A 22,646-nucleotide genomic window follows, 5' to 3' on the forward strand; every position below is an offset into this window, starting at 1 on the left:
TCCATTGTGTTCAGATCTCGTTGAACTCTGTCTCTATCTTCTGGAGTATTTGCCAGTCCTCCCAATTTGGTGTCATCTGCAAACTTGATGAATAGTCCCTCCACCCCCTCATCTAGATCATTAATAAATATGTTAAAAAGTACCGGGCCGAGCACCGAGCCCTGAGATACCCCGCTACTCACCTCTCTCCAGTCTGATGAAACACCATTGACAACAACTCTTTGAGTGCGGTTCTCTAACCAATTCCCTATCCACTTAACTATCTGAAAATACAGATTGCAGTCCTTCAACTTATCCATCAGAACATCATGGGGAACCTTGTCAAAAGCTTTACTTTTGTAAATGACATCAACCGAATTTCCCCGATCCAGCAAACCTGTTACTTGGTCAAAAAAGGAAACTAGGTTGGTCTGGCAGGACCTGTTGGAGACAAATCCATGCTGACTTCCTTGGATCACCAAATTGTCCTCCAGATGTTTGCAGATCGCTCCCTTTAATATCTGCTCCATTATCTTCCCCACAACAGAGGTCAGACTCACTGGTCTGTAGTTTCCTGGGTCATCCTTCCTCCCTTTTTTGAAGATCGGAATAACGTTTGCTCTTTTCCAGTCCTCCGGGACATCTCCAGTCCTTAAAGAGGTTCCGAAGTTGATGGACAAGGGCTGTGCAAGTTCTCTGGAAAGTTCTTTGAGTACTCTCGGGTGCATTTCATCCGGACCAGGGGATTTGAACTCATCCAGTGCAGCTAAATGCCTCTCGACAACCTCTCTATCCATGTTAACCTGCCACCCAGACACTATCCTTTGGCAAGGGCCATCTCTAGATGTGCCTAAACACTTTGACCTGTGGGAAAAAACAGATGTAAAATAGGCACTAAGCCTTTCTGCTTTCTCTGCATCTTTCGTTAGAGTTTGTCCATCTGCACCCAACAGTGGGCCTATTGCCTCCTTTACTTTACGTTTGCTCCTCACATAACTGAAAAATCTTTTCTTGTTACAAGGGGCTTCCCTGGCCAATCTTAGCTCAATCTCAGCTTTGGCCTTTCTGATGATTGATCTACAGTGCCTAGTAACCTGTAGGTACTCTTCTTTAGAGCTCTGTCCTTCCCTCCATTTCCTGAACATTTTCCTTTTCTTTCTTAGTTCCTCTTGAAGTTCTCTGTTCCTCCAAATAGGCTTCTTAGCGCTCCTGCAGTGTTTTCGTCTTTCTGGGATAGTCATTGATTGAGCAAGCAATAGCTCCTGTTTGAGTAGCGCCCACCCTTCACATGCTCCCTTCCCTTCCAGCATTCTCGTCCATGGTATGACACTCATCATGTCTCTGAGTTTATTAAAGTTTGCCCTACGAAAATCCAACATCCGCGTCTGGCTACAAGCTTCCTTGGCTCCCCATCTCAAAAGAAAATTTGCACTCCTGCGACCAATCTGAAACACTAGCGGGAAAGTTCTGTGCGTTACCATTGTTGTGGTTTCTGCAAAATCCCTCCCCCTGGCTCTCTCCTCTGATCTTCTGGCGAAGCGATCGCCATTTTTTTTTCTCCGAGCGAGCGGAGATCAATGCACCGGCGAGCCTTTGTTTACCCAGGGAGGCTTCCTCGGCTGCAGTCCCTCTGTTTAAAGTCACTAAGCACAAGCAACACAGAAGCCCGTTTGCTGGTTTATTTCCCCTTGATTTTTCACACTGTTTTCGGCCGAAAATCGCGCCTGTAAGGGGAGGGGATTTTTTTTTTCACTCGGGGGGAGCGTGGCAATGATGAAACGGCAGCTCAAACACCACCTGCCAGCTGGCGCGAAGGAGCGCCCGGGGTTGGCAGAAGCTTTGCCCGCAGAAGCCTTGCCCGCCCACCATCACCCTTCTCCCGGCTTCTACTGGGGCCGGCAGAGGCCTTGCCCGCCCACTGCCGTCATTCTCCCGGCTTCTGCCGGCCTCGGGTGCTCCTTCGCGGTAGCGAAGGAGCGTCCGGGGCCGGCAGAAGCTGCTCTCGCCCACCGCCGCCCTTCTCCCGGCTTCTGCCGGCCCTGGCCGCTCCTTCGCCGCAGTGAAGGAGCGCCCGGGGCCGGCAGAAGCCGCTCCTGCCCAACTCCACTGTTCTCCCGGCTTCTGCCTGGCCACCACCTGCCGCTGCCGCCAACACTTCGCCCCCCCGGCGCAACCAGCCAGCAGTCGCTGCCAAAGGAACCTTGGGGACCGCCGCCGCAAGCTCTGCTCTGCCCCACGGAGCACCACCCGCCCAGCTCCTGTGACGCCACCCCAGGTAGGCACCAGGCCCACAGGACGCCCCCGCCCATTCCAGGCAGGGCCGCACAGCCCAGCCACCCTATTCGCGCGCCCTGCTAGCGCTCGCTGCATTTTGCCTGCAGCGGGCTTATTTACTAGTACCAACATAAATACGCTATTGGTCAGTTTCACAATGAACTGATTGGATCCGGCAGTCGGGATCTAGCCATACATTGGCCAGTTACAGGATAACGATCCTGCCTTGATCTTCAAGCTCAGGTGCTCAGGATGTCTCCATACACAATCCCCCCCCCAAGTTAGTCACTTAGCAGGTGATGCACAAAGACCTGGAGGTAGCAGGGTGTGGAGCGAGTCCTAGCAGTTAAGGGGCTGGGACAAGTCTGGTGGTTTCCTGCCAAGTTGCTTGGAGCTAGTTCAACAAGCTGGTGCTCCTGGGGGGGGGGGGCTGGTGTTGTGGTTGGAGACAGCAGGCCCCCAGGGGAGGCTGCAGTTGTTTGTGCCAACCTGGCTTGTTCTTCTGCACTGACATGGATCCGGATAGGCTGCTGCATCTGGTCCATGTGGTGGTGGAGAGTGTGGCCCTCCAGAGACTGGACCTGATATGAGACAGGTCCAGTGATTCTGGTGATGGTTGCCGGAATCCAAGGGGCCCTGTCTGCATAGTTCCAGTGCGGGTCATCCAGTGCAACGGAACGGGTTGCAGTTGTCTCCTCCTGGCTGGTGTCTTGGGTAACACTGTGATTAGGGTGCTGCTGATCCAGCAGTGTGGTCAGGTGCCGATTCATCAGCAGTTTGGCTGGGCTCTTCCTGGGGGCATTTGTTGAGGTGACGTGTTGCCAGGTGAGGAAGTTCGCAAGGTGTTGATGCCAGTCAGCTTGGTTACCTGGGAGAGAGTATCCTTCATAGTGTGAAACATGCACTCTGCTTGGCGATTTGTGAATGGGTGGAACTGATGTGACATGCCTGATGAGGTGAGACGACAGAAACTCCGTAAAGTCAGTGGAGGTGAACTGGACTCCGTTGTCTGAGATGAGGGTGTTCGGCAGCCCATGTGTCTCAAAGAGCCTCTGCAAGGCTTAGAAGACCCCAGCTGATGTCATGGCAGACACGGGAATCATCTCCAGCCATTTGGAGTATGAATCCATCAAAATCAAGATGTGTGACCCTGCACATCACCACGTTGATGTGCAGCCAAGACCAGGGAATCTTGGCAGACTCCCAGGTCTGTATCATCACTTGGGGAATCTCTGGGCAGCTCTCTTGCCAGGGCTGGCACTGTAGGACCTAAGCCTCAACCTCCCTGTTCATTCCTGGCCACCACACATAACTCTGGGCCAAGGCCTTCATGTGGACGATTCCTGGGTGGCCCTCATGAGCCTCCGGGACCTGCTGGCACAATTTGATCAGCACCACCACTCAATGGCCCCAAAAGAAACAGCCCCTGTGGGCTGACAGTTTTGCCAGGCAGTGAATGAAGCAATGTCTGAGTCCAGTTCGCTGCTAGGCTACCCCCTCCACACCCGGTTGAGGACATGGGAGGGGAGCCTGTGCAGCAATGTCTGCAGCGTGGAGTGTCAGCTGTGGCAAAATGTCCATAAGCATTACCCCACAAGCAGCTGCTGGGTCTGCATCGATGGTGGGCAGAGGCAGATGCCTCAACATATTGGCGTGGTTGATGGACTTCCCAGGGCAATGCATGAGTTGAAAGATGTAGCCACAGAGAAAATCGACCAGCACAGCATCTGAGGTGAGCGGATCTGCAGCGTCAGGCAGTTGGTAGTGAAGTGACCCCAAGTCTCCTAGTTTTGAGTCTTTGTTAATCAAACAATCAATCTTGTAAGAACCAAGTTTCCCACGCTCAGCTTGGGCGGGGGTCCGAGTAGTTAAAACCCCATTCCTTCCTTTGTGCCTTGGCTTTGCCGATAACCCCGTTCTGTGTGTTTCCTGAAGAAGATGCTTGCTCCGCCATTGTAATCCTCAAAGAAGACTGACTTCGCTATCGACTGCTTGGTGTGGTCTCAGTTTTGTCGGCGTTGAGCCAAGCTGCTCTCAAAGGATCCTGACTGTGTTAGCTGTGTCAAGTTGGCAACATGCAGTGTGCTGACAGTCACACGAGGTTGGTGGCGGATGGCAGAAGGGATACATTGTGAAGGTGAGGATTTTTTTTAGTTTATCATGGGTGGGCAGCAGCCATGTGGGTGATGGTCATGCAAGGTTGGTGGCCTCCTTCAAGCGGCAGACTTGGGTGATGTGGTCCCACTTCCCACCGGCCTGACACAGCATGTGGCAAAACTGGCACGTGTTGGGCCCCGCAGCTGGCACAGACGTTCAGGAAGATTTTTCATGGCTGGCCATGACATTATTGCTGAAGCATTGCCATAGGAGGCCAATCTGTATGTAGTTCCTCGGGTCATCTTTCCACCCTTTTTTGAAGACCTGGACAACATTTGCTCTCTTCCAGTCTTCTAGCATGTCTCCAGTCCAACACGAGGTCCTAAAGATGACGGACAAGGGCTGTGCAAGTTCTCGGGAAAGTTCTTTGAGCACTCTCGGGTGCATTTCATCCGGACCAGGGGATTTGAACTCACCCAGTGCAGCCAGGTGCCTCTTGACAATTAGAATGGTTTGCCCCCCAAAAGAAGAGCCATTCTTTTAATATCCCTGTTTTTTGCAGCCCGGAGGAATTCCACTGCGGCTTTCAAACACCTTTCCCTTCTTCTGTGAGGCCGATGGGGCTGAGAGAGGCCTGTTCTGTGAGAACAGCTCCAAAAGAACTGTGAATAGTCCAAGGTTACCCAGCTGGCTGCATGTGGAGGACTGGGGAATCCAACCTCGTTCTCCTAGTCTACCACTCTGGACCGGCTCTTGAGGCTGTAAGGCAGGGGTAGTCAAACTGCGGCCCTCCAGATGTCCATGGACTTTGTAGTCCATGCACATCTGGAAGGCCGCAGTTTGACTACCCCTGCTGTAAGGTGTCCTGATGTTTAGAGAGGATATTCATGACAGTATGACTGAGTCCACTGGCAAAACCCAGGTTGACTTCTGTACTGGGGAGACAACCCAGATGCTTGACAAGACGCTCCAACACGCTCTCTCCTGGCTTGCACCTTCTGACCAGTGCCTGGTATACTTATCCGGCCAATGTGACTGGCATTAAACTAATTACCAAAGGAAGCAAAGCTATTTTACTTAATGTATACGTCACCTTAAAATAAAATGTTAGGGAAATACCTTCCAAATGATGACTGTTAAAGATAGCCAGCAATGCAATGAGATATAGAAATGAACTTTGGGAAGTAAATGGAAGGGTTTTTTCTGCAAGTATGAATTGATATCGAAAAATGGCATATTTTTGCTTGGGGGGGGGCAAGCATTTCTCCTGACAGATCACAGGTTGTGGGATGAGGACATGTGCAGTGCCATGTTCTCCTGGGTCATGAGTGCAGACAGGTGACTGACCTGGAGCCCTTCCTACCCCAGCGCTGGCCAGGGGAGGATGGGAAGGGGCAGGATGAGATTCTGGTGAGAGATGAAACTTGATGAGATGAGCCCCACGCATTGAGCTTCTCTTCTGTTGACATGGTACACTTTAATTCAGTTTTCCAAACAGTTTTTGTCATTCCATTGCTTACTCTCTGGAAAAGTTCTCTGGAACTCTTCCCCCAGTTGGATATTTTAGGGGTGTTATGTAGAAGTGTCGACACTTAAAGAGATAGTCCTGGAAAGAACACCATAACAAAACGCATCTGTTACTTTCTGCCTTCACGTTTTTATTTCAAGTAATTTTATAGTGTCCCTCTGAAAAACTAATCACTGAATCTGGTTTGCAACAGTGGCCCAGGTTAGGTTTGTTTCCCATCTGACCTCGGAAGCTTAGGTGGGTTGGCACAGGTTAATGCTTGGGTGGGGGACCACTGAGGAAGACCAGGTGGCTGTACAAAGGCAGGCAACAGACAAGCACCCCTGTGCATCTCTCGTCTTGACCGGGATGGCCCAGCCTAGCTCGACCTCATCAGATCTCAGAAGCCGAGCAGAGTAGACGCTGGTTAGCATTGGCCTGGGAAGCTACCACGGAAGCCCAGGGCAGGCGCAGGCAAACCCACCTCTTGACAGCTGCAACTGGCTGTCCCTTTTCACTGCCATCCTGCCTCTCTGAAAAATTCACCAGTGAAAGTGATTTGCAATTAAGAGTAAAACAACAGTAATATTATATCAGCAGAGAAAAATTGTAAGAATAATTGCTCTAAAACTTAAAAAAAACACTGAAAAGAACAGTTCAGCCAAGAAGCAGCGAAACAACAGAATAATTAAAACGACAAGGCCAGGCACCAGAAGAAAACGTGAAAACTAGGACGAAGCCACTCCAACCATGCTGTCCCGTGACCTACAGGCTTCCAAAGAAAGGCCAGTGATGTTCACTGACTCTACCCTGGATTGGTTTAAACCAAGGGTTGTCAAACAACGGCCCTCCAGATGTCCATGGACTACAATTACCATGAGCCCCTGCCAGCATTCGCTGGCAGGGGCTCATGGGAATTGTAGTTCATGGACATGTGGAGGGCCGCAGTTTGACTACCCCTGGTTTAAACCGTTCGCTATAAGCATGACTCATACGGGCTGCTGCTGTCGTCTTGAGGAGGTTCCTTCATTTTATTCCCGGTGCTCTTCAATCTGTCTGCCAAGCCCTTAAGAGGAATCCGCTGTAGATTTGGAGCAGGATGTCATCTAAATGCCGTTGACCCTCAACGCTATATTTCTTTTTCTGCATCATCTGATGATATTGGAGCGGTCCTAATTGCTGTGGCTAAATGGTTAAGGAGGAACACACTGAAGGAGAATCCTGACACAATGGAGGCAATTCTGGCTGGGAAGCCTGAGGTCTTGAAGGACGTTGTGTTGTCCACTTTTGGTGGTGTTCCCTGACTCTGTGAAGGACACAAGGGTTATACTGCATCCAGCACTGTTACTGGAGAACTGACTCAACAAAGCTGCCCAAAGAGGCATTCAACCGGCCTCATTTAGCCCAGAAGACACCCTTTAGTCAGCTGATCTGGCCATGTGGATCCATGCTATGGTTCCCTCAAAGCTAGACGGTTGGCAGTGCGCTCCACTCGGGCCTGCCCTTAAAGATGAATGAGAAATGCCTTGTGGTGTGGAACACCACAACCTGGTTACGCTCAGGTGGAACACACCCTTCACTGGATCCTGAGTCCAGTTCCAGGTTCTGGTTCTCACCTACAAGCCCTTTCAGCCCAGGGATTGCACCTTGTCCTGCACACTTATTGCAATGGCTTTGCTTGTCCAACCAAAGTCTTCCCAAGGCGGCATCTTGCAAATGGGTAAGATCAGCAGCTGCCTGTTCATGTGCTTTTTCAGTGGTGGTTCCCATCTTGGAGAGGTCAGGAAGGCCCCGACACTTCCATCACTCAGCAGACTGTGCCCAACAGAAGCGACTGGGGGGGCATTTTTGAAAACGGATTAGAACAGTCCACAAGGGCGCCTTAAGAATGGAGCAGGGTTACTGCCCACTCCTGTGATTACAGCAGGTATCACAAGCCCTGCTTGCACTGCCCTCTCTCATTCATATTAAACCTTGCCTTAGCTTTCTGTTCCCATCGTCCTCCAGTTCTGTGATCCAGTTTCAGATGGCGTATTCTGTGATCTAGAAATGAAATCCCTTGTGGTCACCTGCTTTCCCTGTTCAGGCCAGGCTCATACAGAACGATGTGGTCCTTAAGGTACTGTGTGGCACTCACAGTGACTGCAGCGAGTTAGGAAGCGGTAACTAGAGCAACTCTTTTAAGCTCCGGAGTAATATGCAGCCTGCAGGCAACATCTCCTGCAGTGTTCTAAAGTAGCTGTCTTCAAGGGTAACCCCACGTAGAGTACATTACAGCAGTCTGACCGGGAGGTGATAAGTTCCATAAGCCTATGGATCATCATGATATATCACCGCTGAAGAAAGCAGTGCTGTTGTTGGGGAAGGGAGTTGCCTCCATGACGAGGCCTGAATGGCCTCTGCAGGGAAGGCTCTCCAGGCATCCCTGGGCTGCCAGCCTGCTCCGTCAGGAAATGGGATCCGTCCCACAAAAGAGGCATGAATATATCACTCATCAATCATTCATCAAAGCAAATGAAATGAGGACTCAGTAAGGAAGCCGTGACTTTAGCTGGTTGACCCTCGTCGGATTTCAGAAGGGGAAAGAGAACACGACTGTCGATGCTGAAACGGGAATGTATTTTTATATCACGCAGTGCGCAGTGCTTTGTGGAGCAGAGCAAGGGAAATGAGGTTCTCTCTGTGGGGAAGAGAAGGAGGAGTCAAGAGAGAGGGGGAAAGACAGATCACAAGGGAAGAGCAGAGAGATCCTGCATTCTGCACTCCTAGCTGGAGTTACCCCCTCCTAAGCCCCTTTGGCTTCAATGGACTGGGAAGGGCATAGCTCTGATAGGATGGCAGAGGCAAGGAGACAATTCTTTATGATGACGGCACTTCAGCCTTGCAGATTTTATTTCTATACAACCTTTTCCCAAATTATCGTGAAGTTGAGGGAGAGGGAGATTTCAGCAGAGGCTGAAAGATAAAAGGCTGCTGTTGTTTTTTGAAAGAGAAAGGAAATGCTAGAAATTGTCCCTGTTCTCCCATGAAACTGGAGCGCCTCCACCCAAACGTCCTTTTGTCCCCTGCCCCAAAGTAACGAGGCCGACGCCCAGGCCACGAGCCCCTCATAATTTGCCTCTGTGCAACAGCCAGGGTGGAGGCAGTGGGTTCCTGCCAAGAGAGCACAGCCAGCTTGCACTCCACCTCCCAGGCCAGAGCATGGTGGATAGGATCCTTGACCAGATTCTGGCCCCAGTGAAGCCTGGACAAGTCCCAGGGGCCCATTTCAGCCATGGGCGGGGAGGGGTGAGAACCATGCTGGATCCATATCCATGAGGCATAAGCCTCGAGCAGCCAGCTCTCCAGGCCTGTGGCCAGCCCTCGGACTAAGGGACAGGCACCGCTCGAGGAGACCCGACTGGCCCTGCCTGCAGAGCATAGAGTACAGCGGCTGAAAGGGGAGAGAGCTGCAGAACACTATTCAGAGGCATCAAAAATCAATCCTGCATCATTTGCATCTTGAGCAATCATCATGTCCGTGACAAGTTACCTCTCTGCAGATCCAGGGGTGGGGCTGACGATATTCCTTATTTCAAGTTGACGGGAGCATTCTGATGCAAGTGGACACCAGCCTAAGAAAAACCCCAGCATTTTGCTCTATCTAGCTATCATTATAGCTCTGCATGACAGAAGGACATTTTAACTTTTCTTGGTACTCTCAGAGGAAAGTATCGCTCAACAGCTTGTGTATTAGTTTTTTGGGCATGTGGGTCTGCTTTTAATTTGGGGGGGAAGATTATTTGCATATTAAAAGCCAAGCTACAAGCATATAACCAGAATGGGAACAGGAGAAAAGGTTTAAATGTCTCTCTATCGAAGGAAAATTCCCAAGAATGGAAAAGTAGCACAAAGAAATACCTTAAGATCTCGCCTTTCCAGGTGCAAAAGCTCAGAGCCTCGGACGTCATGGCTGATGAAGATTTCTTTGTACTCTCCCAAACTGAGCAGATCCAGCCAAGCAGCAACTTCATCTGTGCCCCATTTTTGAACTACCAAAGTTAAGAGCAAAACCCCCTTAATTTCTACATGCTCAACTTCATTACAAGCAAAGGTTAGGCCACAGAAAGTGGAAAACAGAGCAGAATACAGAAGCAAAAAGCTGGGTATATTTTTTCATGCAGCTTACAGGTTAAGAAGACCTGAGAACATGTGTAAGAAAGAAAAACAGAGAGAAAGATGGAGCAAGACACATGGCTACCACACTTCTGAGCTCTCTAGCCCCTGAACATCAATAAATTCACTCGTCCCAATAGAAGGAGCAGGGGGGGGGAGGGGGGCTGTATATGTTCAGCTGCATACAAGACTTGATGGATGGGGGAGAGAATGCATTCATTAAAACACAATACCTGTGGTTATTAATTAGTTCAGCAAATATGTCATTAATTGTAGAAGATGACTACCACAGCTTAACTGTCTATCAAGATTATTCTCTAAGGCTAGTGGCCCACACCAGGCTGAGAAACACAGGAGGAAGTAATCTACTTGCTCAATGCAGGCGTCTTTTGCTTCAGAAATCAAACTTTAGGGCAGAATGATTTTTAAAGGCCAAAAATGTCAATTAAGTCAGTCTCTTTGGCTTATGCATAATGCTTGCCCCACCCTCCCAGCATTTAAAAAATCTGTTGCTTATTAAAAGACCCTGATGTAAAAACAACTGTACTTAATAGCATTCCATTTCCTAGCAAACTTTACTGGTGAGCCATTATCTTGGATGCCCCTCCCCACCAGCAACTACAATCAGTGTACTTATCAAAGAGAGTGGCTTTCTCTCCCTCTCCCCTAAGAGCGCTCTTTCCATGTTGCTCTGGCCACTGACCCAACCATGACCAGAGTAAGGACTTCAGAGGTATGCGTGGTCAGTTCTGGCCAAGCGTATCAGGCCTCACAGCCATCCTCCAAGAACTGACAACAGACCCTAGAAGACATCCAGTCCTTCTTTTCTGCTTGCACAGGGAGATCAGTAAAGGAAAGCCAACTTGTTCTTCAGGAGAGCTTCTCCAGCATTACTGATCTTGTCAAGGACAAAGACGCAATATGCTTCCAAGGGAACCCCAGGTCCAAGAGGGAGTCTGGAAACTGCTGATCTAAGATTAGGCTTGGAGGGATGTCGGATCCAGGGGCAGAGGAGTCAGTGGAAGGCCAGGCACTTCATCTCAAAGGGAGTCATGACAGACACAATGCAGAAGTGCCAATCAGACAGGCCACACCTTGGGGGTTGGAATACTGGTTGGACACAGAGAAAGCACCACCCGTGTGCTGACCACCGAATGTTAAGTTTTCCCAGAGCAGTTCCGCTTTTCTTTGCAGTATCAGAAAACATACCAGGTTGAGGTCTGGTCTTCTGTGTCCTGGACTTTTCCTTTTTGAACTTTGGCACTATACGAAATACTGTGCTTCTGTTTCTTTTAACGTACTCCAACGGAGGATCCTACCCATGCAAGGAGAAATCAGATTACAGGGGAAATTACAGTCACAGAAAATTGAATGGCTTAAAGCAGGGTAGTCAACCTGTGGTCCTCCAGATGTTCATGGACTACAATTCCCATGAGCCCCTGCCAGCAAACGCTGGCAGGGGCTCATGGGAATTGTAGTCCATGAACATCTGGAGGACCACAGGTAGACTAACCCTGGCTTAAAGGACACAGACACCCAATAGTGTGCTCCATCGAGTTCCTATCTAAATCTAAACTTGCTGTAAATTTTAAAAAATGGTCTATGTATGAAAAAGGGTTCCTACTTGAATTGCAACCTCCACAGTTCCGCAGGGCCTGCAAGAGGGAGCTCTTCCACCAGGTATTTGCTTGAGGCCGACCGACTCAGAACACCTGCTGGTCCCCCCAGAGCCCCCCCATGACTGAAATAATTAATCCTCTCAATGTTACTGTTAATTGTTATTTGTATTATGTGTTATTGTAATCTTTGGATCCTTTACTGAAAGTTGCTTTGATGATACAGTCTGTATAACATTCCATGTAAGTTATAGAATGTTCAATGTAAACCTCCTAGAGCTGCAAAGAAATGGGCGGTCTAGATAAATAAATAAATAAATATAAAGAAAGAAAGAAAGAATACTGTAGGAAACACGGCCTCTGTAGGACAAGGTTTTCATGGCAAGCGTAATGCTATTTTTGCTGATGTGCGGAAATTGCCTCTGTAAAAGGGGCAAAGGAAGCAAAGAGAAACACAATAGCCAGGCAACGGTATTAGCTCCTGACCCGACCCTGAAGACCCCAGCCACAGTCATCCACACAACAGTCACTCCCAGATTAGACAACTGTAACTCACTCTACTGTAACTCTCTTGGTGCGAGCTTAAATGGACTCCAAGGAATGGTAGAGGACAGGAAGGCCTGGAGGATCATTGTCCATGGGGTCGCAATGGGTCGGACACGACTTCGTTACTAACTCACTAGAACCCCATGGAGGATCCATATTCAGCCAGTCCCTCAGCAGTTGCACTGGTCACTGGATGAATTCCGGATCAAATTCAAGATGTTGTTTTCTACCTTCAAGGCCTTGTGCCTTCTGGGTCCTGCGTCTCCAAGGAACCACCTCTCCCAATATACCCTCCAGAAGAACTCAAAGACCTACAAATGTGATTGTGCTAGTGGTCCCTGGCCCTAAAGGAGTGCAACTGGCCTTTTAGCCCTGGGCCCAGCCTGGTGGAACATGCTGCTGGCAGAGACGGAACTCTCAAAGCTCTGCAGGGCCTGCAGCACAGGGGCTCTTCCGCCAGGCATATGGCTGAGGCCAGGACACCAGATGAACTGCACACCTCGCCCCCAGCCCCCAGACACCCTGATATGCTGAGAGGGAGCACTAGGGTAGAGTTTTTATCATTATATTCTGATTTTAACACTATTGTAGAAATATATGTTGCCTGGATGCAGAGCGGGGAGGCTAATCAATATAACAATCCTACCCCTAATATTCAGAGGGGACGACAGAGTCAATTGACCTGCCGAAGGGAAGGAACGTGTGCAGGGGCGTGTGGCTCTTACCCACCTCGTCATCATTCAGTTGCAGAACAAAATACAGCCACGGGATCTCTGCCAGCTTCCCCAGTTCGGCCTCCAAGCTCTGCAGGGCCACTGAGAGCAGCTCTTCATGAGGCGATTCCAATTGCTGTGGAAATAACACGGCATGTTCACCCCTGGTAAAACGACGCCTCTAGCTGTGGCCGTGTGCAAGGAAAGGGAGATGCGCTTTGTTAAGGAGAGAGCAGAGCAGCAAGCGAGGCTGGTACCCACTGGCTTGGGATCTCCCAGGGGACTCCTTGGCAGCAGCAGATGGGCGGGCTTGCACCCGGGGCCCCTCAGCCCTCTCTGAACACCCAGGGGCCACAAAGAAACTTTCCCTCTGATAAACCTACCCAAATGTAGCCTCTCCTCTCCATGCACTGAGAACTTCTGTTCCCCTCCAGATTTGGGTTGGATCCAGCCAGCTTCTTCATGTAATCTCACCTACTCCCCCTCCTTTTTGCAGCCTTTCACCCAGGCAGGCCCCACGGCTGATGGTCATGGAAAATCCAGACAGGTCCAGCTCAGGGTCATTTTCTTTTTCGCACACCTGGGCAGAACCCCACAGCCTGAAGGTCAATGGGCCCCACCCCGCACTGAGCTAGCCGGCCCTGCCAAGAGCGGCCGCTGGGGTCAGGGTAGAGAATCAAGAACTAACTTTGGCTCTGCTTCAAACCAACCTAGCCTTCTAAGCATCAGTCCTTATCCTTGAACAAAGGCCCTTCCCACCGCTGTCCGCCCTAGCTCAGTGCCCCCCTCCCCGCAAAGCAGAAAGGCACACCAGCAATGCTATTATTTGCATCTCCTTCTCCCCAAAGGAGACCCAAAGGATTCTACAAAACATTTTCCTCTCCTTCACTGGAACCCCAGGACAGCCCTGTGAGGTGGACGGGCCTGAGAGAATGAGGCCAGCCAGAAGTCCCCCGGTGATCTGAACCTGGCTCCCTGCTCTCCCCGATCCCGGTCCCCCCTCCTCCCCGCCCCCCATGCTGGCTCTTCCTTCACTGCCCTGGGCAACTTCTGGATCACCTCCTGCCCGGAGTAGGGCTGAGATGATGGTGTGCGGAAAAGAAGGCTCAGCTTCCCTGCCCCCTTACCAGCGGGGCCCTCCCTCCCAGCAGGGCTTCGGTCTCCTCCTGAAGGGCCTTCACGCTGACAGCTATTTCAAGGGCCACGTTTCGGGTAAGGCTCTAGGAAGGAAAGAGAAGGACTCTGCATTTCACAACAAACACTTTGAAACAGCGGGAGAACAAGACATCGGCAGCCGATAGGGCTGGATTTCCTCTGCTGGACAGGGTGGGCCTTAGGCTGCCTGCTGGAATCACCTGCCCCACCTGGCTCTCTCTGGGAGTGTGCCTGCCCTTCACCTGTGACACAAGGTCTCCCGCACACTTGTCACCTGCTCCTCTCCAGACTGCCCAGCAGTCCCACAGCCCCAGCTGTTCACTTTCCATTTGGGGAGCAAGACCTTTTCTTCCCAGTCTGAGCCTGAGCAGGTTGGGGCAAGAATTGCAGCCACGGCCCAATTCCCACCATCCAGCAATCACGAAAGACCACAGAACAGCCGGGCCTTCGTTGAGAGTCCATTTTTGCTCTTTACTTTGCTTATTCTGTTTATGATCTTAGAAGTGCCTAAAATTGCTTTACCTCCGGAAATCTCAGGCCAGCTTCATTTAAGTCATGGGAACACGCATTGACTGCATGAGCCAGCTCCTGTTCCAACAAAGGGTGTGTTTTTGCAGCCTCACAGATTCTAGAAGAAAAGTTGGAGAGGACAAAGAGAGGAGTGAAAAACACCTGCCCAGGTGGCCGGCCAGACCCTCCTACGGCACGCCTCCTGCACGTATTCCTAATTGGCTGCACTCTCTGCTGCAGAGAGCCACGCCCAATGCAGCCCCAGCCCACGGTGTGGCGGCCCCCTTCCTTCTGCCCATTGTTACAGCAATTATTAAGACAGACAATGCATTAAAAAAAACCAGGGACTAAACCGGCAGCTCCAGGCACTGATTTAATTGCCAGGTCATGTGGTTTTCCTTCCATAGTCCTGCAAAAGCCAGGACCTTCCATCCTGGCCAAGGGGCAGAGACAGCTCTGGTCACCCTGCAATGAAAAGTGAGCATGCCCTTGGCCCCAACCCCAGCCCCAACCCCGCCCGCTTGGGCCCCTGTGATGCTTCTGCTCCGTACCTGGTGATGAGCTCTTCTGCAGCCTGCGAACAGAACCGGACCTGGGCAGCCTCCTCTTTGGTGGCCAGCTCCGCCGCCTGCGGGGGGTAGAAAGGGGGTCGGAGGACTGGCTTGCAGGGATCGCCCTTCTGTTTGTCCTCCCACGATTTCAGGGTACTTTCAAAGGCCTGTCCGGCAGAAGGGAAGGAGGCACACTTAACGCCCGGCCCAAGTTTCCCACTTAAGAGCAGCAGGCACACACACCAGCACAGATTTTAGAAAAGGAAACAGTATTTCTAAAAATCATTATGACAATTGTTACTACAGCAGTCTGGATTCATTCCTGTATTCATAGAATCATAGAGTTGGAAGGGGCCCTACAGGCCATCTAGTCCAACCCCCTGCTCAACGCAGGATCAACCCAAAGCATCCTAAAGCAATTCAGATTTCATCTCCATTGCTCCCAGTGGGAATCGGCCATATCTTTCGGCATTTCAGCCCGCGCCAAAGAGGACCCCCCCCCCGGCTGCGCGGCAGGGAAAAGGGCTCTGTTGTGCATGCAGTGAAGACCCCTCTTGCAGGGCAGGATGGAAACACTTGTTTGCATTGGTTCAGGGAATGTCTATGTTACTTTCCCACCCCAAATGGACACCCAAGATAGCCCTGGGAAGAAACCATATGATACAGTCACAATTTCAAAATATAGCTTCAGTAAATCTCAGGCATAATAAACAGGGAAAGGCAAGGGAAAGACGTCAGTTCCAGAGCCTCTCAAAATAAATATGTCAGCATGCAAATCTTAACCTCCATGGTCTCACCCACACCCACACACATCCATCTCCTATTGAACCAGAGCCTCAGAGCTTCCAGACTGGCGGTGGCCTTCCAGGGCCTCCGGCCTTTCCCATCGCCTGCCAACTGGAGATGCCAAGGATTTCCCGGGGACCTTCAGCAGGCAAAACATACTACAAAGTTGGTGAGGGGTTTGGAGACCAAGTCGTATGAGGAAAGGTTGAGAGAGCTTGGTCTGTTTCAAGTACTTGAAGGGCTGTCGTAGAGAAGATGGAGCAGAGTTGTTTTCTGTTGCCCCAGGGAGTCGGATCAGAACCAATGGGTTGGAATTAATTCAAAAGAATTTTCGGCTAAACATCCGGAAGAAGTTCCTGACAGTTAGAGTGGTTCCTCAGAGGAATTTTGCATCTCTAGCACACCGAGAGACAGCCTACTGCATAACGAACCCAATGAACCGAACTGGACTTCAAACACCATTGGGGTTTGTGTAAGTTCAGGATTCACGGTTCGTGACCTGTCCCCCATCCTGTGAACCCACACAAACTTCAATTTTTCAGGTTCATGCCCACCTCTATAAGCCTCCAGACATCAGTACATCCTCTGGCAACGAATTCTACATATTAATCGCTCTGTGTAAATTATTTCCTGTGCTCCATCCTAAACCTACTGCCCATCAGCAAATTCCTGCTACACTTTTAAGCAGTTATTATAAACAGACGAAGAGTGCTTGCACTCGAAAGCTCACTCCCTGAATAAATCTTTGTTGGTCTTAAAGGTGCTACTGGACTCTGATTCTATTGTGCTACTTCAGACCAACACGGCTACTCATTTGTATCTATAAATTACTCAGTAATGTGTTGCGGCTGCTACTAACAGAAAAGTTAATGAGAGCCTTGCTTTTCTTTGCAGGGTGTATGGATGCCAAAGCCATCATCTCTGATGACCAGACAGCTCTAAGAAAACCTGAGTTTCCAGTGCTAAGAGATCTGGCCCTGTAGACAGTATCCTACTGTGTTATTCCCTTATTGCAAATGAATCAAGTTCTTCACAAAGACATTAAATAATAGACATAAATGTCTTGCAATAACGTACTCTGTCGCGGGTCAGCATCTGTGCTCTGTTTTTATGCACGATTTTAATAATCCCCGGGGGCTGGATCCATGCTTCTCCATCCACCTGTACTGGGACTCCTTCCTCCCCAACGATGGTAATTTTTACCGACCGGCACTGAAAGGCAATAAAACACGTTTCATTCTAGGCTAATATGGTCAAGAAAAACTGACAAGTGTGGTTATTAGTGGGTATGACTTCCTCTAGGTATCAGACATCTCCGCCAAATCCTCCGAATTTTCCACCTCTGAAAATTCATAAGACTCATTGAATGGAAGCCAGCCTTTCACACGTGCTTTGGTCTCTTCAGAGATTCCCTGGCCAGCTCATTCTCTAGAGCAAGGGTAGTCAACCTGTGGTCCTCCAGATGTCCATGGACTACAATTCCCATGAGCATTCGCTGGCAGGGGCTCATGGGAATTGTAGTCCATGGACATCTGGAGGACACAGGTTGACTACCCCTGCTCTAGGCACATACCTGTGCAATCCTGTGATGCTGTAGCTTGATAACACGGGAGACGGCCATCTGCATGCTGCCAAACACTGCAACAACCTCTAAGATCTTATCATCAAATGACGGTGCCCCAAATATCTGAGAGAGGGGAAAGGAAACATCCATGGGGGTGTCAAGACCCTGTTGACATGTTTTCATGTTCATGCCCTGTTCACTGATTACCTGTTCATTTGTTCTCATGTAATTCCGCTGACCATGTGTGGGAGACATAGAGCGGGTTGTATGGGAGACATAGAGCGATGCTAGTTTGCATGCTAATAAATTTTAGCAAGTAAAAGCCTTGTTTTCTGTTTGTTTGCTTTTTTCAATAAAGAGATTCTTTTTCTACAACAAGTCTGCGTATTGGGGCCTCAGCTGGAAACTGGTGGCTGATACCCTAAAGCCCTATGAGTGGCACAGAGCCAGGGCTGGAGCTGGGGCCTGTTATCATGACAATGTCCTCCCTTGTGCTTTTGCCCAGCTACTGAGGAGGCTTCCCTTGGTTGTGGCCCCCAAGGCCCTCTGCCCCATGGCTTCCGCATGCACAAGACCGGTGCTGCTCTAGAAGATCCTCGTGCTCCAGGAAGTGCCTGCTGCAGAGGAAGTGAGCACCACCATGGAGGACACCCTCCTCAATTGCCAGAGGGTAGTGCAGAGGGAATGAATAATCACATCCAAGCCTATGTTTACTGTGATCTCTAACTCATCAAGGAATCCTGAATATTTCAACACCAGGATGCATGGAATCTGTTTACACTCTTAAACACAACTGGAAATTATGCACTATATAGTGCGGGGCTACAATGTCCAACACACCTGCAGGCACAGTTTACAGCAGTTATATACCAGAAGCAGAGATATTGACTCTTCTGTACAAGTGGAAGACTTTATGCAGGCATGCCAGAACACTGTGGGCATTCAAAGTACCGATGAAGATGAGGGGAAGGATTCAGGGATAAGAATTCCTTTATGAAAATGTTACTTACATCATCCTCCTTTGTTCCACCCCAGAAATTAATCCCTCCAGCGTAACTTGGGATGTTCAGAACAGCTATGCCCTGGAGACTTGGAAGGGGAATGTACTGCCCATCGCACTGCAATCCACAAAAGAGGCCACAAGAATCAATAGTTAATTCTATCCTTTCCTGTTTTCTGTAAACCGCCCTGAGCCCTCGGGGAGGGCGGCATATAAATACAACAATAAATAAATAAATAAATAAATAAATAAATAAATAAACAAACAAATAAATAAATAAATAAATAAATGAGGAGCTGTCCTAGTTTGGCCTGAACGAACACAGGTTACTTGCCTGTCTTTCCACGGCCCCTCCCAAGGCTGCTTTTATGAAAAAAGCTTTAAGAGAGCTCAGTAGCAGGGCCAATGACAGGTGTGGACCCCAACGTGCACCCCTCCCTTCTCCACAACAGCCCTTTTCAACCTTTGGACTATGGAGTAGCCCCTGAACAATGTTGCAGGTTTCAAGGTCATCCTGGACAGGCCTCCCTGCCATGCCCCTGGAGTGACACTCCACATCATCCAGACACTTCCTCCTCCCCTTGCCTAGAGTTACAAGCTAGAAAAACAAGACACAACCAAGCCTTAGAGGACTCACTTTGCCGGACTCCAGAGCCCACGCGAGGCCGACCGCCCGAGAGGGGCCTTGCCCAGCAAAGTTTTGGATGGCCGAGGCCCCTCCCCTTCCCACTCCTGCATGCCCATCGTTGGCCATTTGGGGAGGGTAAAACCACCTTGGGTACATTTAAAAATTTTGTGTTTGTGTGTTAGGGTTGCATGCTCTGGCGTGCTTCAGCCGCTTTGGTGAGCATTGCGGCCTGCGGTGGCCAGTGCCGGAGTGCAGAAGGGCAGCACTGGCGGCAGTGCACCAGTCGGTGCCCCTCCCCTCCACGCCGTGAGGCTGCGCACCTTGGGCTTCAGTGCTTACCGAAGCGGCCGAAGCACGCCGGAGTGCGCAACCCTAGTGTGTGTCGTGGTCCCCAACCTTTTTATCAATGGGGACCGGTCAATGCTTGACAATTTTACTGAGGCTCGGGGGGTGGGGGGGGGTGGGACAGTCTTTTGCTGAGGGATGTCGCTGCCAGCTGAGCCCCTGCTCCACTTGCTTTCCTGCCGGCGTCCCTAGCTTCCCGCCACCCGCTGGTAGCAGCTGCGCACCTGCTTGTAGCAGCTGCGCAGTGCCACACTGAGGGGGAGCCTCAGCCATGGCAGCTGCTGGAGAGCACCAAAGGTGAGCCGGCGACAGAGTGGCAGGGCAGCCCCTGAGGCAGCAGCCGGGGAGGAGGACGAGGAAGAGCCATGGACCGGTATCCACTGATCCACAGACCGGTACCGCTGGTGTATAACATTTCCCTCCAACAAGCATGTAACGCTGGTTGGGAAACACTGCTGCATGCCTCTGTCCTCCCCTTCCCTCTGGCAGTGGCCCCATGCCGGCCAGGAGCCCCACCAAGCAACAGTCTTCGCAACCCTCTTGAATAGCGGGGCTCCTGCCACTCTAGGAAGCTGCTAGAAGGTGAGAGGTAAGACCCTGGAACAGGGACAGGCCTCTCTGGCTGCCCCCCCCCCCACCAGCACTCATTCTCACAGCTGAAGTAGTACCTCCAACCTTACCTCCAGCTGAACCTTTTGTTCTAGGTTCTTGTACGTCCGCTGCAATAACTCCTTGGTGCCCAGCACACCATACCACATCATGTTTTTGGTTCTGCTTCTAGGAGCAAAAGGGAAATGAGCCTTGCGAGGCACGAAAAACTCCATGTTCTTGGAAAATGTTCATTGTTTTTTAAATGTTCAAGGGAAAAGGATAACTGTTACACATTAACAGGAAATGCTTTGTTTCAAACCTTAACAGTGACTTTAATTACCTGCATTTTTCAGGGTGTTCCTCCCGCTTATTATTAAATTCTAATGAAATCTTTGCATCTAACCCAATGCCGAAATAGTTGTTCATAACACATTTCTCTGAATATCCTTCCCTATCAAAGAAATGCACAATCACAACATACATGTTAGACTGCTACAGACATTCAGACACAAGTACAGCTCTAGCTGTTCAACTGATCCAACACCAGCACCCACCCTGGTCTCCCTGCAAATTCCCCCATCCCCCCACTTCCATGCCACAGCCAGCAAATCAATGTGCAGCGCTACAGAAAGATGACTCCCATAAACGACGTGAATCATGCACAGTAAGTTATGCAGGTTCCTTTTGCGAGGCATGCGGGGGGGGTGGGGATGAGCTATGCGGGCTCTGAATCCCACCTCCTTTCCAGGAGTACGGGAAATCTTATTCAGAGACCCTCTGAACTGTGGGGTTCCTCAGGCCTTAGTCACAAATGTTAAAACTGGTCTTCCAAACCTGAAGAGGCTAGAAATGTATACTACTCGATAAGGAATGATGCCATTTTCAGGTGGCCTAATTGTACACACAGCCCCAGATTTCATGGCTGTTAGAGGGTTATGCGACATATACCCAGCTGCAAAGCATGCTGCAAAAGAACCTGGGGGGAAGTTCTTTGGAAGCTAAAACTGAATTTGGGTGGCTATTGCTCTGGACATTCAAGTGGATCAGGATGTATAAACATAGAGCAATGAATGGCTTTTCATGTATATGTTCATTGAAGCTATAGAGATGGAGGAAAGTGTCCTGTCCCTTTAAAAGAGGCTTAATGTGTGGAAACAGCCAATGGTTTCCATAGCAACCATGCCCCTTGAAGCCTTGATTAAAGGGACGGGGCTTTCCGGTGGGGCAGGTGCTCCCCTCCCCAGCAGGAATAGTGGAGGGATTAAAATCCAGCCACTCCTGCTCTCCCACCAACTTAGCTCTTCCATGTCCAGCACCACAGGCCTGCACATGGCCTTGCTCAAGCCCTCTGGCTTCCTTACATGGCTGTGTGGAGAAATGTGTGGCCCAGCACTGAAGTGGGACTCCGGAAGTGCTCCGGAAGGGGACGGGGCGAGTCAAGTCTCAGTGCCTGACGCACAACGCCCTCTGCAGAGAGCTCGGCCTTCTCACGAGCAGGCTGCTCCTCTGCTGCATGTCATGGGCAGGAGTAGAAGGTCCTCCTTCACCGCCAGAGAAACTTCTGATACGGCCAGCCCTTTTCGGATAGCCTTCCCAAGGCAGGCCCACTGTCCTCCTGGTGACCTGTCCCCTGACATGGCTCTATGGCTTCCGCCCTTGCCCTCTCTGGAAGCAAGACTGGACTCCACTGTGTCCACTGGTCAAAAGCAGAAGCAATCTCATTGCCCGAATCCTGGCACTTTAATTTGGGTAGGCAGAGGAGAAGGCCAGCCATAGCCACAGGATTATGAGAGATCTGCTGGTTGAGCAGACACGGCTTCCTTCTTCATCTTCTGGGACTCCACTGGCAAGCTGAAGGGCCGGTGAGGAAGATGCTGCAGATTCACTTGCCCATGCCAAAAATCCAGGGGCGGGGGGGGCACAATACACCGCTCCCTTCCATAATCTGGAAACGACTCGTTCTGTAGATGACTGGGGGGGGGGGGGGAGAAGAACATCCCGGACACCAAAACAATCTCCTGTTATCTTTTGCATTGGTCTGTTTTCAGGCTGGCCGCATGCATGACTTCTTGCAGGGGAAATTCTTAAGGACCCAGGGACGCTCAAGCCAAACATATTTCCTTTCCCTGTCTGGACACTTGCTGCAAACTGAAGCTGCAAACTTTCCAAAAGAAGTCTACATGACTTACCAAATGATCATTTTGTATGAAAAAGAGAGAAAGCAGATGGCAACTACATGACAACATAAATTTAAAAAAATAATGGTTTTTCTTACAGTGATTCTTGATCAGGATCAATGAAAGGTGTAGCACCAAATGGATCAATGTTTGCTAGCAACATTTTGCTGATAATGGAACTCCCTGCAATAGAGGCAGCTAGGCCTGCCCTGAGACCTGGGGGGAAAAGGGGGAAAATCCACGTTTTAAAAAACAAATCTTCCTGAGACAGACCGCATGCCATGGACACCAAGCACCACCAGCTTATGCCAAAGAGAAGGTAAATGCAGAATAACACAGATTCGAAAGAGCGTCTGGCCCTTCTTTTCCCCCACAAAATCAGCAGCTCACAACAGCAGTTCTAGCACTGAGAATGTCGGGATAATGCAAAGGAATGAAAAAAGAGACAGAAG

At 50.2% G+C, this 22,646-nt stretch overlaps 1 protein-coding gene across 3 annotated transcripts in view; it reads right to left on the bottom strand.

The window, feature by feature from the left end:
* Window positions 1–22,646, bottom strand: part of DGKH (diacylglycerol kinase eta) — a 115,531-nt gene that overhangs the window by 13,363 nt on the left and 79,522 nt on the right. The window contains exons 18-29 of one of the 3 annotated variants that reach the window (XM_077344072.1): window positions 22,293–22,410; window positions 20,358–20,468; window positions 20,107–20,200; window positions 18,464–18,571; window positions 17,463–17,576; window positions 16,967–17,101; window positions 15,104–15,270; window positions 14,565–14,670; window positions 14,015–14,107; window positions 12,904–13,023; window positions 11,222–11,327; window positions 9,758–9,888 (exon numbers count right to left, since the gene is read on the bottom strand). In XM_077344072.1, coding sequence (XP_077200187.1) covers window positions 9,758–9,888; window positions 11,222–11,327; window positions 12,904–13,023; window positions 14,015–14,107; window positions 14,565–14,670; window positions 15,104–15,270; window positions 16,967–17,101; window positions 17,463–17,576; window positions 18,464–18,571; window positions 20,107–20,200; window positions 20,358–20,468; window positions 22,293–22,410 — 1,403 coding nt within the window. Of the gene's footprint in view, window positions 1–9,757; window positions 9,889–11,221; window positions 11,328–12,903; window positions 13,024–14,014; window positions 14,108–14,564; window positions 14,671–15,103; window positions 15,271–16,966; window positions 17,102–17,462; window positions 17,577–18,463; window positions 18,572–20,106; window positions 20,204–20,357; window positions 20,469–22,292; window positions 22,411–22,646 lie in introns of all 3 variants that reach the window. The other 2 variants (XM_077344071.1, XM_077344073.1) reach the window with 2 other exon arrangements.

Source organism: Paroedura picta, chromosome 6 (assembly GCF_049243985.1).
Source record: "Paroedura picta isolate Pp20150507F chromosome 6, Ppicta_v3.0, whole genome shotgun sequence".
In the NCBI taxonomy this organism is placed as follows: domain Eukaryota; kingdom Metazoa; phylum Chordata; class Lepidosauria; order Squamata; family Gekkonidae; genus Paroedura; species Paroedura picta.